Source organism: Takifugu rubripes, chromosome 4 (assembly GCF_901000725.2).
Source record: "Takifugu rubripes chromosome 4, fTakRub1.2, whole genome shotgun sequence".
Classification (NCBI taxonomy): Eukaryota; Metazoa; Chordata; class Actinopteri; order Tetraodontiformes; family Tetraodontidae; genus Takifugu; species Takifugu rubripes.
Window position 1 is genome coordinate 11,720,470 of NC_042288.1, and position 17,176 is coordinate 11,737,645.

The 17,176-nt window shown below is 42.5% G+C and overlaps 3 protein-coding genes across 5 annotated transcripts; 1 reads left to right on the top strand and 2 right to left on the bottom strand.

Annotated features, from left to right (window-relative positions):
* Nucleotides 1–6,489: 6,489 nt before the first annotated feature.
* Nucleotides 6,490–9,309, bottom strand: rps24 (ribosomal protein S24). 3 transcript variants are annotated; one of them, XM_029834715.1, is made up of 7 exons: nucleotides 9,200–9,309; nucleotides 8,521–8,586; nucleotides 8,234–8,443; nucleotides 7,729–7,842; nucleotides 7,509–7,511; nucleotides 6,986–7,006; nucleotides 6,490–6,577 (listed from the first exon to the last, which is right to left on the bottom strand). In XM_029834715.1, exons 1-6 carry the CDS (start codon nucleotides 9,200–9,202, stop codon nucleotides 7,001–7,003), a joined length of 402 nt encoding a protein of 133 aa, XP_029690575.1. In that variant the 5' UTR covers nucleotides 9,203–9,309; the 3' UTR covers nucleotides 6,490–6,577; nucleotides 6,986–7,000. The 3 variants fall into 3 exon arrangements, with proteins under 3 accessions (XP_029690575.1, XP_029690576.1, XP_003964055.1); XM_029834716.1 differs by lacking the exon at nucleotides 7,509–7,511; XM_003964006.3 differs by lacking the exons at nucleotides 6,986–7,006; nucleotides 7,509–7,511 and having other exon boundaries at nucleotides 6,493–6,577.
* Nucleotides 9,310–9,722: 413 nt separating this feature from the next.
* On the bottom strand, nucleotides 9,723–13,064 carry eif4ebp2 (eukaryotic translation initiation factor 4E binding protein 2). The gene is made up of 3 exons (XM_003964010.3): nucleotides 12,748–13,064; nucleotides 11,513–11,692; nucleotides 9,723–11,439 (listed from the first exon to the last, which is right to left on the bottom strand). The coding sequence occupies exons 1-3, from the start codon at nucleotides 12,872–12,874 to the stop codon at nucleotides 11,408–11,410; spliced, it is 339 nt and encodes a 112-aa protein (XP_003964059.1). The 5' UTR covers nucleotides 12,875–13,064; the 3' UTR covers nucleotides 9,723–11,407.
* Nucleotides 13,065–13,890: 826 nt separating this feature from the next.
* Nucleotides 13,891–17,068, top strand: ppa1b (inorganic pyrophosphatase 1b). The gene is made up of 11 exons (XM_003964011.3): nucleotides 13,891–14,048; nucleotides 14,974–15,038; nucleotides 15,136–15,189; nucleotides 15,473–15,592; nucleotides 15,679–15,765; nucleotides 15,841–15,967; nucleotides 16,041–16,168; nucleotides 16,324–16,409; nucleotides 16,499–16,574; nucleotides 16,647–16,686; nucleotides 16,765–17,068. Exons 1-11 carry the CDS (start codon nucleotides 13,988–13,990, stop codon nucleotides 16,791–16,793), a joined length of 873 nt encoding a protein of 290 aa, XP_003964060.1. The 5' UTR covers nucleotides 13,891–13,987; the 3' UTR covers nucleotides 16,794–17,068.
* The last annotated feature ends 108 nt before the right edge of the window (nucleotides 17,069–17,176 follow it).

Here is a 17,176-nt window from a genome sequence, read left to right on the forward strand (position 1 = left end):
CATTAAGGAACTTTCTCTCATCAGTCCCCATGACAGCAGCTTCAGACAACCTCCAGCAAGCTGAAACCAAATGAAATGACACGGGATCGGGTTCTTTATTATGGCTTAATCATTCAAGTCTGACCACAGTTGCTTGATATGGAAATACCAGGTGGTGTTGCGTTTGATGTGCTGCAAGAGCCACGTTCACGGCTCAAAGTGAGTCTCCGCTTTTAGAGATGATCAGAGGTTTGCTGCACCGCATGGAGCTGATCTGGTGCGACAGTTCACATCACGGCAGGAACGGAGAAGATGAGATGGGATTAAACAGTGTCACCAGCTAGGAAGTTTTCATGATGCTCTCTGTACATGCGGCAAAGACTGTTAAAACCACAAATCTATAAATGATGCGTTTAAGGACCCATGGACTTCCAACACAAATCCCTCCTCACATTAGCACTCCCTCATCTATAGGTCTATAAAAGAGGCCTAATGCTGAGTTAATTAAATGAATAATGTACAAGTGGGTAATAAAAATAAATGGACGGAGCTACTGAGCCCGCAGGTCCAGTTAGCTGGTCACTGGTGGACTGTTTTTATTTGAAAAATCAAGCCTGGCCTGACGAGGTCAGACGCTAGCATCGATAGCTAACTTTGATGCTAACTATGTTGAATTTTTGTATCAGTATCACTCCACTTTTGCACCACGGATCTTATTCCAGGAGAATATTCATAAAATAGTGAAGCAGGATGTGAGGATGAACCTGCATGACGAAGCATTCAAGCCCATCCTTCGCTGCGATACGTTATGTTACGGATTAAAATGCCAGACATCATCTCTACAGGTCAGGTACAGAATAAATACTGCAGATCCCTCCTCAGTGGCCATAATCACCACATTTGGGAGGATAAGAATGCGCCCATTTGATCAAATCAAAGTACCACATCGCCGGAACGGCCGGCGAGCTCGTTTGACGCCTGAACGCTAATTAAAGTTCCGGTGGAGACGTTTAGCCGCGGCTTGGAGAAGAATAAAAGAGCAGGAGCACTTCAAAAGAACTTTTGATGTTTCCCCCTCTGCTTTTCCAGGCCACTCATGCATCAGTAGTTTTGTGAAAAACACAGGCTCTGAGACAATATTAGACACAACGGCCGTAGGCGCTTCTTTGAAGCTGAACACCACCGCCAGCCGACCAGTCAGCCCATTGATAGCGTGCTCCCCCCCCCCCACCAGCGTGTGATGCTGGTCTTGGGCTGGGCTACAGGGGATACAGAACAGCTCGTTCCTCCAACTGACACCGGCAGTGATGTGAAATCTTAATCTCGCAGCCTGGGCACGAAACAAGAGGCCGGCGAAGTTCTGGCGTTCCAGCTCACGGCGCGCTCGTCTCCAGGATCGGAACGCGTCCCGACACAGGCCTTGACTATCCGTGAGTGCGCAGGTTCACGTTCGAGATATTCGAGATGGAACTTTAACGAACAGAGTCGACTCAAACGCAAATGTTTCGTCCCCTAAGGGAAACTAATGACCCTTGATTGGGAAAAAAAAGACCAATAACTGGTCTGTGAGGATTTGGACGCCATGTAAGGCCGTAATTCTCTCACGCTTTTCTGAAACTGCTCTCTTCCTGTTTTTTTATATTTCATGAGCACTTCTCACCATTCATCCCGTTCTCCTCTATCCTGCCTCTTACTCCTGTGCCAGTGCACAACAGGGAGCATCTTATATTCCGGGTTGCTTTTAATTATTCATGCGCTTCTCGACACGCAGCCTAATCCGTCTACACAGGCTGAAACACTGACACGGGCAGAAATCCTCCTCACTGAGGTGGAACCGCTGTACCGGTTTAGGGTCTGTCCTAATTTGACATAGGCTCCGCTGCAAATGTAGCGTGGAATCATAATGGGGAAATTAAAGGGATGTTTTGCAATCTCGGCTGGCTTAAGTTTACATTGCGTGAGAGGCTTAAGTCGCTTCCCATTGGATCACGGATCAATTCCTGGCCGTACTTGTGATTTTTTTGCTAGCAGCAGTGCGGTTTTATAGTCGAACGTGAAGGAAGTGCACCGCAGCCTTTCCCGATGGCCTCTCCAACACGTCTCCTGGCAGACGTAAGGTCAGAGCCTATTGATTTCTAACACCGCACAATAAGACGGCAGCCCAGTTGGACCGGAGGATACTGTAAAAAAACACAGCCTCTGCTCGGTTACTGGCTGCAACATCCATCTCGTGTAGGTGTGCTATAATGGAAAAGCGATACGCGGGATGGCGGTATGATTGGCTTTCCACCTGGATGCTTTTGTGCCTTTTATCTCCCCGCTCGACAAACACCTTGAAGTTGAAAGAGAGAAGGCTTCTATCACTCGACGTGTTATAGCGCTCCGCCAAGGCTGCGGCCTTTGTGCGAGCCAGTGTGAAGGTGGGAGGGGCCGCGGGGGTAGAATTATGTATCCTTTTAATCACGGATGAGGATGACGGAGAGCTAATTCCACCCCTGTCACATCCGATCGTCTCCCCCGGTTGCAAATGAGCTGCAGTAATGACGCCGGCCTGATGGGCCGTGCTCGTGCACATTTGCAGCGGTAACGTTTGATGGAAATCAAAGTCAGAGTGATGTCGGTAAAAGAAAATGTCTGCGTCTGTACAGTCCCGACCTTTGGGACACCCTAAAACTCTCAAACTGCCAGGTCTCTCTGGGCATACGTTTATAACAAACAAGATTTCACTATTGTGAACGTAATCACAACCACTGAACCATTATTACTAGCAAATTACTGAGTTACTCTTCTAAAGATGACATATTTGGGAAAAATGGTTGAAATTAAGATTTAAATAGCGCATTTTTGAATTTATGGTGGTGCGATAGCTCTTTTTGAGCTTTTGCTCCTTTAGCGTCCGGCTCCATTTGGTTGTCGCTGTTGTCCCGTTTGACCCTTTTTCGTACAAATACTCGGGGATGCAAGGACTGAAATGTCGAGAAAAGGCGCGGTTTTTCACACGTTCTGTTACAGCAAAGAGGACAAAATGTGACAGGATTTGCAATTATTTATTGTCTTTTTCGCTCATTTCAAGACGCCAAAGAAGAGAATCGTGGAGGCGAGAAATTGGCAACAGCATCATCTAATATAACTAATGAAGATAATGAAGCTAAAGCGTGTCGCCGGCCGCAAATAAGTTGACAAAGGGCCGTGTGTGGCCCGCGGGCCGCGTGTTTGACACCATCAGCCGTCACTGATTTGATCAGGTTTTAATTATTTGGGCAGTTAAAAAAAAGGTTGCTGAGTAAATCCCAGCTATGACCTATGTCATAATGATGAGTGATTTGACTTTTGGGTTTATTTTATAGAGCTGAGCTCCACGTTCTCTGCGGTTGAGAGCCACTAACAACACCATGAATTATGCATCTCTCCGGCGACAGAGCATATTATGGGATCTGAGAGGCAATATGAGCAAATCTCCCTTTTTATTCATGCCAGGCCTGTTTAATGAATCACAGGAAGATTGCTCTCAGTGTTGCCATTAATCAGAGTTCCTCTGCCACTGATTGAAGAGAGTAACATGAACAGGAATACCAATGAGTGCAGGGCTGAAAAATGGCTGGATAAGGCAGGCAGACGTAGGCTGTTTTCAGTCCCAGAACGACCCAGAAACAACTCCGAATACAGTCCGTCACAATATGAGTGTGTCCCCCAGTGATATACACACTCAAACCCACAAGAGGCTGGAACATTTTAGCTCCAGATTGCTATTGGAAAACTGCAGCAGAGCCGCATTGACTGAAGAGAGCTGGAGGAGGCTGGAGGTCCAGGGAGCCTTTTTCTTCATAAACTGACTCTATATGAGCTCCCCTGACGACCATGAAGCCCACAAAACCATGAAGATTTGCTGGATGTCTGTTTTTAACGTTTGCTTTCCACATTAGTGCTTCTTCCGCATCCTCTCTGCAGTCACATGAGCATCACTATTAAACCTGTTCATCAGTTCCCTGGTTTGGAAAAATGTCTCCTAATCCTAATCGGGAATTCTAATTGTTTTATTAGAGTACGTGTGTTCTATATCATCTTATACACATTTATCATCAGTTCACTAATACTATAAATATAATGCACACAAATGCATGAATTATGAACAATATGTAAACATAAAGTTTAACATAAAAAGCATCAAATAACTAATTTTATTGCGTTTTCATTCATATTTAATTGCATCACATGTACTTGTGCACTCAATCTCATACTAGTAATAAATGCACAATTTGGATAAATACAGATCCTTTATGGAGCTAAAGGCGTGAATATTGCCCAGATGTGATTTGCGTAAAGATGTTTTCATATATCCTGTTTAGTAATGAACAAAATGGAAAATGATGTTCAGGGCGACTATGTGACCACCTGCTAAGCCTTTACTGAGTATCTTTTTTTCTCGGAAAAACCAAGGACGCGCACCGCACACGCACACATGGCTGATCGCGAGCACGCACGCAGAATGGGGGCTGCGGTATGACTGTCACGTAGAGCATTTCATCATACTGCCACTCACATCTGCTGCCCTTCCTCATTAACGCGCCATTCCGATTCTCTCCTTTACCTCCCCTTCATCCCTCCATTTTTATCATGAGGACATCCTAAACAAAAGTGCACCTGAGGATGGGGGGGGGGGGGGGGGGGGGGGGGGCGACACCAGGTGGCTTCAATATAAGATAGAATCGGCGAGGCGAAAAAATAATCAGATTAAAGGAATGAATCAGGATGCAGGAATCTTGTGTTGAGAAATACTAAAATTAAGTTATCCGTGTTTGCTGAAATCCGGCTGTCGATGCAAACGGGATAATTAGGATGCAGCGACCACCGTTTGTCCTCAAAGGCGAAACACCTCCCCGGTGCTCAGGGGCCGCCGAGGCGCGCATCATTTTATGCATCAGCATCCAGCAACTGGCGGGTTTAGTCAACTTGGCGCAGGCTGCCAGCGCTGATAGGACATAGTAGGACTGCAAAATGAGCCCCCCCGACTGTGGCTTATTAAGATGCACAGTGTCGCCGCACTCCACATCACCAACTTCTGCAGGAATGACCGCTCTTTGAACGCAACCGACGGCGGTAAACCACACCTAAATCGAATCACTTCATGGCGTCGAGTCTGGAGAAACGTAACTGGGATTTAATGGCGCGCTGGGAGCAGCCTCGTGCCTTTGGAAACCTGCTTTTGACACCTTTTGATATCTGCGCGGACGGGCGGCTTGGAGACACGCAGCGAGTCGTCGGGAAATCCGCTAATTTTCTGTGTGTAATGTCGCGTCTCGGCTCCGTGCGTGAGGAGAGACGGGCCATTAAAACCGCCCCTGTTGTGAGGGCGCAAACACGCTCCTCATCGCCATCCATCAGCAGTCTGATGGTGAAAGACACCTTTGCTGTATCACCTGGAGAAGGGACGCTGAGCGCCCTCTAGTGGACAATAATGGAGTCTGACTTTAAATGGTATTAAGCTTTTAAATCCTATTGAAATTCACTAAATGTGGAACATTCCACTTTATCCCTTTCGGAGTCGCGGGGAGAGTGCACCCGTGGGCCAAGGCAGGTTCCACCCCTGGATGAATCGCCAGTTCATCGTATCTTGCTGCCTCTCCATCATGTTTCTTTTTCCCCGGTATTTCCCGCACACTTTCCCTCTTCCCGCTAATTTCCGAGAGTCAACTTCCCTTAACCAGGGGACAAAGATGAGTTAAAAACAAAGACGTGAGCGAATTCCCGCTCTGGTGGGACCCCCAGAGCTGCACAGAAGGGTTTAATTTGCCATCACCATCTGTTAGCGTCCCTGGGTTCAGAGCTCCACTTCTGCCAACGCCTCCCACGGGCACCCGCCGGTGGCGCACCGCGGTGCCGCGACACACCCCGCTGACTCCCCCCCCCTCCCCCCCACAGGAGACGCACAGAGCTGCTGCTTGTTTTCTGTGGGTCCAAAACTGTTAACGTTCCCATCTATTAAGTGCGCCGTTTCTACCGAGGAAGAGGAGCTCGCCTCCATGATCTGAATAACAAAGTGAAATGGAGAGCAAGGAGACGTGGTCGATAACATTTAGCATTTTTATCGCTTCATCTCCTCATTCCCGGGCTATTTCTATGCAAATCATCTTTAAAGGTCATGTTATAGATTTGTGTTTATAGGGCTTATTGAGTGCACAGCTCCGAAGAGACTGATCGGTGTGCACACCTGTTGAAAGCGGCTCTCCTGAGCGGATGAGTTCAATGGGAAACCAGCAGGTTAGAGCTTTAGTCTGAGGACTTACTTTGTCAGCAGACAGCCCCCTTGTGGTGGCTCGGGTCATTGGTTAGTTTTGCAACTGAGAACCTAAAGGTGACCACCAGAGGTCACCATTACACAACACCTGGACACTCCAATTACAGCACTTGATACTGTATCCAACAGTTTAACACTGGGCGGTGCCGACGAAACCTCAGTGGATTGAGGATGAAATCACTGGAGAATAATCAAATCAATATATCCTTGACAGAATGTCCCGGTTTTTTTTCGAAACTTTATTTGGTGACAACAGAAAAGAACATCTTGAGCACGGAGACCCTCCCTGGCAGCTCTGGCTCACTGTAGAGAGAATACGAGCAGTTAGAGGAGAGTGGGACAGATCATCTTTACCGTCACTAGTACTTCATTGCAAGCTGAACAGACGAGAGGGTTCTGAGGGTTTGTCTTGTTACACACTGAGGTACAAAAGATGAGGATTTTTGTTTTAAACCCAGACTTCTTTTACATGAAACACACCCAAAGCCTCCACATGCTACACTGCAGCTTTTCTACTATTGACCACACGGCTGAGACATTAAAGCACTAGAGTTAAGATTAAGAGGTTTGAGAGGAGCAGGTAAAAGGATAGAAGGTTAAACAATAACTACGGGAAGAGTTTAGGGGTGGTTTGTGACGTGCACGACTCCCATCATATTAACTTTTGATGTGCAACACCAACAGCACACCATGCTTTTTCTGCATCTATACCTGCACACTGACACTTTATTTCTGCATAAGAAATCCATGGGAAGCAAAATCAAGAACAAAAGATGAACAATGTTAAAACACGTTAACCTTCTATGTTAAAATAAATAAATCAAAAAGAGAATATCAAAGTGTTGTGCTACAACCTCAAATATAAGGTGAGTTCTGTCAAGTATGGGGATTAATCACCCTTCTACACACATCTTTTCAACTCTGATGTGCACAATTGAAGTTTGCTTTGTCTTGTTAGTTTTTAGGGATTATATGTCGTTAGAAATCCTCTCAATAAATGTATCTACCCATTTATCTATAGAAATTAAGTGGAGACACTGAGGTTTATAGTGCTTTTGCCCATCAAGTCACTCAGTTTTCAGCCCAGGTTACTATGATTAAAATAAAAAACTCTATCACAAAGGGGCAATAAAAGTATCTTTCAGATGAGTAAGTGAGGGTGCACAAGGGGTAGTATTCCTATCACTCCTTGACTACACTTGTCGAGGATAGTTAGTCTACCAACAAGCTTTACCTTCTGTGATTCCAGAAGCACAATTGAAATGATTGGAACAATGGCAAAGAAATGGAAAGGCAAAGAGGGGTGAAAACCAAGATCAACAGCATAAAAACTAAAGAAAATGTGTAGCAACAAAAATCATGAACACTTAAAGCCCTGCTTTATTCTTTTGATCTGGTCTGCAATGTCGGACTAGTTCCTGCTCCATCTGCACATGCATACAAGAACTTTATACCTTTTTGCTAGCAGCGCCCACACTGGCCTTCTTGGTGCCTCGTACTTTCTTCATTCTGTTCTTGCGTTCTTTGCGTTGTTTCCTAGAAGTCTTCTTTTTCTCAAAGAGACCATGCTGGAAAACACAAGCCGACATGCATTTTGTGTTATAATAGTAAATGTACTGTAGTTACCACATAGGTATAATACCTAGATCATTAGTATACAAGCAGCTATTTATCTGGACATTCCTGACAACTGCAGCCAGACTATCAATCAAAAACCCTGATGCAGAGGTATCCTTCCCCAAGAAATATTAACACATGTTCCCAATCATTCATCTTAAACTAGAGAAATTCGTTAATCCAGAGAAACCCAATTATTTACATATATATATTTGAAAACCATTCACTTCTCATGCAAAACAGATTTTGAGAACTGGTGAGAAGTGAAAGGAAGTCTTCAAATAAGCCAATAGTCGAGTTTCCCAGGACTGCATAAATACAACATTTCAATGCAAAACTTACTCTGGCCAGTCTGTGTTTGGGCTCATTTTTCTTGGCATAGTCTAAGGAGTCGTACACCATTGCAAAGCCTGTTGTTTTGCCACCGCCAAACTGAGTCCTGAAGCCAAAAACGAAGACAACGTCAGGGGTGGTCTTGTACATTTTGGCAAGTTTCTCCCTGATTTCAGTCTTGGGGACTGTGGCCTTGCCGGGATGCAGAACATCGACAACCTACAGAGAAGACAGATGCCATGAGGACATGAAGGCTGATAATGGCATGAACAAGTATTTGGTCTGAGGAAGCTTACCATTTGCTTCCTCTGAAGCAAGCGGTTCGTCATGAACTTGCGGGTCCTGACTGTCACTGTGTCATTCTGAAAATGTGAAATTAAAGAATAAACCTGTTTATTTAACACCTTGCACCTCTAATACTCTGCATGTTGCTTTGCTCCAAAGACGCTTCATCACTGGACAAACCTGTCAACCTAAACCAAGACAGCTCATGCCCCTCAAATTATAACTTACAAACCGTCTATTGCGAATAATTGTTAAATTGTATTATGCTGTCTCATAATCTCGAGAGTACATTTAGCATGAAGGCCACGCCAGTAGTATTTACCAGCGATATGTGCTAACGCTAGCCGACAGGACTACGACAAGTTTCATTTGCTGCAAACAAGTTCAGGACAGATGAGTTTGGTGCCACATTTAACAGTATTTAATACAAAAGCCCCACAAACACTATAAACAACTGTAAACGCTAACTATAATAGATAAATAGTAATCCCAACATCAGGACGGACGCCACTCATGATAGCATTAGGATGTCATTAAATTCATCGGCGTTTGTTTTTGTACCACGGTAATATCGACATAATAACGTAAGATCCATCTACATAGCCACGTAACTGGAGACAAATTGGTGTTTATAGATGGATGGCGTTGATATTGGCCAGATTAACTTGTAATTTTCACCACAAGACTCACCATCTTGACGCCGGCCTCGCTCAGGGACGTAGAAAAGGAGGAAGGACCAGTAGAGGCCCGGATTAATGCCTGTACAAAATGAGTAGGCACGTCCTTCAATTGCCTGATACAAAAACAAAACAAAAGCGAAACACTTTTTTTCTTTAAAATCCTGTTTCATAGAGGTAACATTTACTATTCATAACTATGCTTTTACAAGTTTAAAAAAAATAGGAAAAAATTTATATTAACATAAATACCATCCCCCAAATCTTGCTTCCAGTAAGAATGAAAGCCCAGTAAAATTCTTCAGATTCTGCAGGGAAAAAGATGTCACATAGCTATCATGTTTTGGTAAATTAATAGTGTATTTATAAAATTCAGGTTCAAGAAATTAATTAAATTGTATGTGGCTTGTATTATATAAATGTGTTATTATAAATGTAATGTAGTAATACATTACATACATCGACATAAATGTCCCAAGTTACAGGTATCCAAGTAAACACTTGTCCTGATAGAATTAAATTGAAAACACCAGATCTTTTTTGTTATTTATCTTTATTGATCTTGCAGCAAGTGTCCACTGGCATTGGAGTTTCATTGAAAATAATGTTATTAAAAAATCTGAAAACTCCCGTGTTTCTGATGTCTTTTAGCAAACAATGTTATGCCCTCATAGTCAAACCAAACTGATTAAAAATAAATCTGCAGTCTTGAAAAAAATGTGCAATGCAAAACCTAGGCTCAAACAATCCATTAATTGGGTCATCACCAAACATGGCAAAAAATACAAGCCAAAAATTTAAATAAAATTTTTGATACAAATTGTTTTAGCCCATTCATTCAGTCATCTGAACAAAAAGCAAGAACATTTTTGATTTATCTGCAGGAGAGAGCAATTACCGAGATGTGTTGCTAAAAAAAAGAAATCTACTTAGACCAAATAAGCATGTGGCATTATTAAAACTGCAATTTATGTAGTTGAGAAGGAATTGTTTTTGTGTTGTACAGTATTCCACATTCCACTGAAAAAAAATAAACATCTATTAGAAAGTACAAATTTGTGATGAGGAACAAAGCTTAAGTTACTGCATTTGATGCAATGTAAGGCATGGACTGACAAGACGCATCCAAGGTATTGTAGATTAAGGACACTGGGGACAGAGTTCTAAACAACGGACACCATCAGTCAAGCTAAAACAATGTTGTTGAGGCTTATCACATCCAAAGGCTGAAGAATGTTGTTGATTTAACAAAATATCCTTCAAAACTGAGAAAATGCATATAAAAATGCAAATATAACAACCAGATTGCTCCAAAATATTTATAGTTTACCCCAAATTTAAAATCAAGATATTAACCGTTTCCTCATTTACCGTAGAAAAGTAGTTCTTCAAAAGCCAACTCGGTATCAATTGTGTATCAGCACCAGAGAGGAACCGACTCCCGATGTTTTCGTATTAGACATGGTCTGATATTAATATAAAAGGTCTGTTTTCAAATGCTGGGTTCCGATTAGCTTTACACAACAATGGTAAAATCCAAAACATTTTGTGTTGTGATAATTGATAAGAATTTTACTTTTCTTAATGATGGAGACTAAAAACCTTCGAATGGCAATTAAAAGGACAGGATCCTTTAAAAAAAACCATCATAGGAAATAAAAACAAACAAAAAAATACTAATAATAGTTTGTGAAGCATTTCAAGTAATTCCAAAATCAATTATACAGAAAGATCACTAAAACAACATGCCTACCAAGGGACTTTAAACCTATCCTGTGATTAATATTGTTTTGACAGAGCCAGAGGCATGAACAAAAACTTTCTTCCCCAATCATGTTTGAAAATGATCCATTTTACAGCATGCTTGACAAAAGATGTTAAAACACAGAAAGCTTTACTGCAATCTGTTCACAGGACTTTGCATCTGAAAGCCTGATATTCAGGCCTGAGATCTCGCTATGTGGGTGTTCAATGCCACAGCGAGTGGTAAACTTGAAAATGTATGCGAAAAGAAAATAAAAAACCCAGCTTACCGAGTCAGTCACACTGAAACTGTATGTATGATACACTGAATCCAAATGGTTCACACACACTTTACATCCAACAGTGGACAGAGAGCTAAAGATGGCTGCCATGAGGGCTTACAACATTGGTTTCTACAAGCAAGCCTCTGGCATGTGTGATGCCAGGTCGTTACTTCTCCTGGTGCAGTTCCCATCTGTTAGATGTCCATTTCGAACTGAGCATCATCGCCTTGAAAATAGAACAGTCATGAAGAACTTGCAATAATGTGCAATGACAACATCAATCACATTCTAATGCATACCGTTAGCAGACTTGTCGTCATGCTTGTTGATGCGGTTGTTGGCTTCATTCTTCTTGTTCTCTCTCACCACGTTTTGGCTCGTCACACCAGGAATAACAGGCAGATGAGCTGGGGGAGTCTGGGCAATGGGTGAATTACGGCGATCCAGGAGAAACTTGCGATCATAGATGATCCGTGTTCCTGCAGCAGGAGCAAACCATGTTATAATGGTCTGACTTCAACCAGAGGGCCTCTTCAAATATAAATGAAATAATGACGTCCATAAAAAGGTGCAGGAAATGAGAAATGTAGAAACAGTTAACAAGTATTTTTCACTACTTTCTCCTTAATACCGGTACCTTGAAGCAAATATTGTGGAGAGTTATTGTTTAAATTAGGACATTTCATTATGAGAGTTCAGACTCAAATATTACTGAGACTGAATGTGCTTTCTAAGGGCCATGCAGCTGCTTTACTGTTGTGTCAGCATTGACTACGCAGAATGAGGTGCATTCTCTATATAGGTGGCCTTTATTAAGATGACTACCAGGTTACTCCATAGCTGCTATTTATGTCATATGTTATTCAACTCAAAGTGTAACCTTAGCAATCATTACTTTGAATACAATCTTTTCAGATGTATGCACTGATTATCAAGTCTCTCTTTTATTGACCTCTTTTGGGGTCACAGGGAGGGGGCTGGAGTCAATCTCAGCTGCATATGGGCGAAGGCAGTGTACACCCCTCAATAAGTCGGCAGGGCCACACGTGAGCATTATGAGGTTCTGTAATTGCTCAGCACCTCGCCAGTGCTCTGGCAGTGCCTATGCTGTTCCTCTTGATATAAGAACACTTCCCGTTTTTACAGTAACCAAAATTGCTGCACCTCTTTGGAAGAAGTTGAATAGAGTGGCTGAAATTAATGACAGAGCTGAACACGGAACAGACAGCTATAATACATACATCATTTCACTGATGTGTAACTCTTGATACAAAATACTGGATGTTATCTTTATTTTAGCTTTGGTGGATCAAGAACAATACAGCCGTCAAAATCTCTGCACTGCAAACCAGCCAATCACAGAGCAGCTCTGGAGCAAAGAGGGCGGGGCCATCCTTTGTTTTTGTTTTGACAGTATGACGAGGCAGCCAAGGCCACAGCGACGTGACCACTTAGCATAATGGTTGACGCAAATGAAACGTAACCATAGTCATGCCCCCTTTGTGGTAAAAGTGCAAACAATGAAAGGCCGTACCTCCTGGAGTGGTAGAGAATAAAGTGCCTCCGGGGGTGGTGCAATAATCATGAGGTAGCTGCGTTGTGTCGTTGATCAACACCGTCCTGGTCGGGATGGCCCTGCTCTCGCTAAGCTGACGACTCATTTTCAGCGCCTATTTGAGGACAAATCTAGCAGCTATGGAAATTTCTGGTGTTTAATTCCCGACGGACGGTGGCAACCCGGGCCTTCCCCGCTATCTTTTCTTCCCAAGGGCTTTCTTGTCTTTCCTTTCGTCCTCCCAGCCGTCAGCACCGTCCCCTCCCTCGCCAAGGCAGGAAGCAAGACAGGGGCCTCACGGATGTGACGTCAGAGGCGGGGAGCGTTTCTGGTTCTCCAGTGTTTTCAATTTAACATAAGTGCAAATAAAGTTCAGCAATAAATTAATTTAGATTGTGGCAAAGACAATAAGTTACAGAGCGCACGACTAAAAACTTTTAAAGCTGTAATATAAACACACTAGCTCGTGCGCAGAGCTCAATCCATTTTTGTTTGTATTTCAAATACTATAAAATCTATGCTATAAAATCCACACCACATCAAAGAGATTGCAAAAACAATGTAATGCAAGATTTGGGTTTTAAACAGAGTTTTCGGATCCCTAAAGTTGTATGCCAGGCAAAAATGTAAACAAAAGTTAAGAATAATCTCACATTTTTTCCAAACTGAAGTGAAAGGAGAGAAAGTGTAGACCAGGACAGAATAGGAGAATGCTATAGATAGAAATTCAAATGTAGAGTGAGGCAGAAGATGAAAAGATGGATGACATTAGGGACAAAGATGAATGACAATGAAGGAAAACATGGCGATTCTGTGTTTTATTAAATACGTTGATAAGATACCACGCTGTTAAGACAATTTGCCACCTCAGCCCATTTGTAGATTGACCACTGTTCCCCTGCCTTCTCACTCTGTTTGAATAAGTGACCTGATTACAGTAATTTATTCATACAAACATAGAAAACGAAAGAAGACGAGTATTCCCTGACGTCCGTTAAGGATGGCACATATATGCATAATTTGATTGAAAGAACATTGGATTCTCATAAATAGGTTCTCGGCGTTGTAAAAGCATTGCTAATTTTCGACATTCAGTGAAGGCGTCGTTCAATTCTGCGCATGCACTTCCGCATGCACTTCCGCATGCACTTCACTTCCTACCGCCGCCATTCTTTATCCAAGAAGGAGTCAGTCACCGCCGTAAAACTTGCAGTCCAACATGAGCTTTTCAGTAGAAGAGAGGGGGAAGCCAAACACCAAGAGCTACCGCTTGTTCTTCAGTAAGTAAAAACTGAGTAGGAACGATGTATGAGTCATTGTTTGTTTCTGCGCCCCACAAGCGGACCGCGGTTTCCCACGTGTCACTAATTCATTTTTGAGCTTTTGCTTGTGACTTTATTTTTTAAGTGTGGGCATCTATTTTTAAACTGGGCATTTCATGGAAGTGCATGGCAGTTGGGAGTGTTTCTGTGATTCTTGTCTGACCATTGAAGGAACACCTTATGTAGCTCTGCTGGTTTCACTTTCACTTGAACCTTTTCACTTAAGATTAACGAGTATTAGCCTGCAGTCAATTACATTTTAACTAATGTTTTCCCAGTATAGAGAATATTTACTGACACGGAAAAAAATTATGATAAGCACTCCCTGATTTATAAAGGAGGATTGGATTTTAGTTTTGAAGGAACATCAGTGAAAACCCGTTGGTTATTGTCTACCCTCGGTTGTTATGAAAGATTATTCACAGATCCATTTCTCTTTTACATTCAAATCAAAACTAGACCCATTTGCTTGATGTTGAATCAACAAACTGTGCAGCCAAAAGCTCAGGTTTATCAGAATAAGTACCGGTAGCTTCATTAAAATAGTATAATGAGATATAGTGGTCCTTGCAAGCAATAGAACTGCAGATTCTACCTTGGATGAATTGTTCTTTCAAAATTTATATTATTTGGCTCCTGAAAAAGGTACCAAACACCCAAATGCCTGTAGTGAGCTGGCGACTCATTCAGGGGATTTGAGATAGGCTAGCAGTGAAGAAAGAGTAGATAAACCTTCAGCCACACATCAAGGAAGCAGGAAGCAGGAAGCAGTGATGAGCTATTTATGACAAATTTGATACAATAATGTTATAAAGCTGCTCCAGGATTATCATTTCTGATACAAGAGAGGAGGCTAAACAGTTCAATCTGTCTTGTTTTGCAGAAAATGCTCAAGGAAAGTATATTTCACCATTCCATGACATACCAATGTTTGCTGATGAGAGTCAGGTAAAGTATAATTCCCCCCTTTAATACGTTTAAATCACCCATATTGAGCTGTATCCCTTTATTCTTAATAATGCCGAAGTGGCTCCTGTCTCTACAGAACATATTCCACATGGTTGTTGAGGTACCAAGATGGACAAATGCAAAGATGGAGGTATGGGTCTCAGATCATTTGGAGTCAACAACATTTAACACGTTCTACAGTACTAAAATTCAAGGTTCCAGTCAATTCACAGTAGTTGATGTTTATTTTATCACTATAAACGAAGTAGTTCCGTAAATGCCCAGCAGGCTGTGGAACGTCTGATTTTAAACTGTCAAACCAGTACTGTGTCTCTGACTGGTAGAGGAGGAACCACAGCCCATAAAATAAAAACAACAGAAATAATATCCTGGCTATTGTGTTCAAAAGTGATGCATGAATAATCTTTTTTCAGATCGCAACAAAAGACCTGTTAAACCCGATAAAGCAGGATGAAAAGAAGGGCAAACTGCGATACGTTGCCAATGTTTTCCCACATAAAGGCTACATATGGAATTATGGCGCCATTCCTCAGGTCGGCTGTTCAGGATTTTCCAATAAGTATGGTTTTAAAATGTGCATTACATAAATATTCTGTTTACTTTCATGTTTCTAATTTAGACATGGGAGGATCCTTCACACGAAGATGGAGACACCGGTTGCTGCGGCGACAACGACCCCATCGACGTCTGTGAAATCGGCAGCAGGGTACGGTTCAGCCTCGGTTATTTACCTGCCATGATTTGATCGAAGGCTGCTAACAACTACACCCCTCCTCCGTAGGTGTGTTCCCGTGGCGATGTAATCAAAGTGAAGATTCTGGGCGTCCTGGCCATGATTGATGAGGGCGAGACAGACTGGAAAGTGATTGCTATCAATGTGGACGACCCTGAAGCCAAAGACCTGAACAGTAAGATTTAGACTTTTCTCTTCCTGAATGTGTGGTTGCTCATGGCTAAATCATTTTCTCACCTGTGTGTCAGACATCAGTGATGTGAAGCGCCTGAAACCCGGTTACCTGGAGGCCACGGTTGACTGGTTCAAGTGGTACAAAGTGCCTGACGGGAAACCAAAGAACGAGTTTGCCTTCGATGAGGAGTTTAAAGATAAGGTGACTGTCATGATTTGTGCAGCGATAAATGCTCTGAGGTCCATCTCACACACATTAAAAGGGAATGTCGACCGCACCCATGTCAAACCTCCACCGCCACCAACTTTACCCTGAATTAAACTCATAAAGTGCATGTTTTTTTGTGTGTGTTTCAGGACTTTGCCATTGAAGTCATCAAGAGCACTCACAACTTCTGGAAAGCTCTTATTTCCCAAAATTGCACTGCTGGTGAACTAAACTGGTACATTCTTTTTGTGCTAAATACACACATCCTTTGAAATGGCAGTATACATGTTTGGTGTCCTGACCAGAAATGATCTTGTGATGCAGCAAGAACACGTGCGTGTCAAAGGGTGACAGTTCCTACTGCTGCTCAGAGGATGAGGCCAAAACAGCTGTCTGTGAAGTAAGCGTTTCAAAAGAAATTACAACTCAACCCACATCATTCTACCTTATAATTTGGCGTTTCTATTTTTAGACATGTCCTTGTGGAAAAGAGGAACCGATCCCATCATCAGGTAATCACTGCTGTGCTTGATGTAAATGTGGAGATTGTTGAATTCACGCTGATGCTGACTAATATTTTTTGTTTGCAGTTGAAAAATGGTTTTACTACGAGAAGTAAAGACTTCAGTGGTGTTAATGGGCCACCGGTGGCTGGATGACTGGAAGGTGGTTTGTATGGAAGCATGGGATGCAGCTGACCACTGGCTGTGCGTCGGATGTTTATTGGTAGACTGAACGATGATTACATTTCAAGTGAAATAAAAGTAGAGGCTCCCGAAGAGTGTATTTTCATTGTTAACAAAGGTCTCATCAGAGATTTGCTGGATTGAACAATTTTATTTGGTATGATCATCTAAACTACTTAAATAAAGCCTCGTGACTTAAGTTATGATCAGAATGACTGTTCTGTTTATTGATTCTACTCTAAGAAATAAAATTAAACGATTGTCTTACACGTCTGATCTGCAGACGTTAGATGTGACAGTTCAGCCTTTGGTGTAA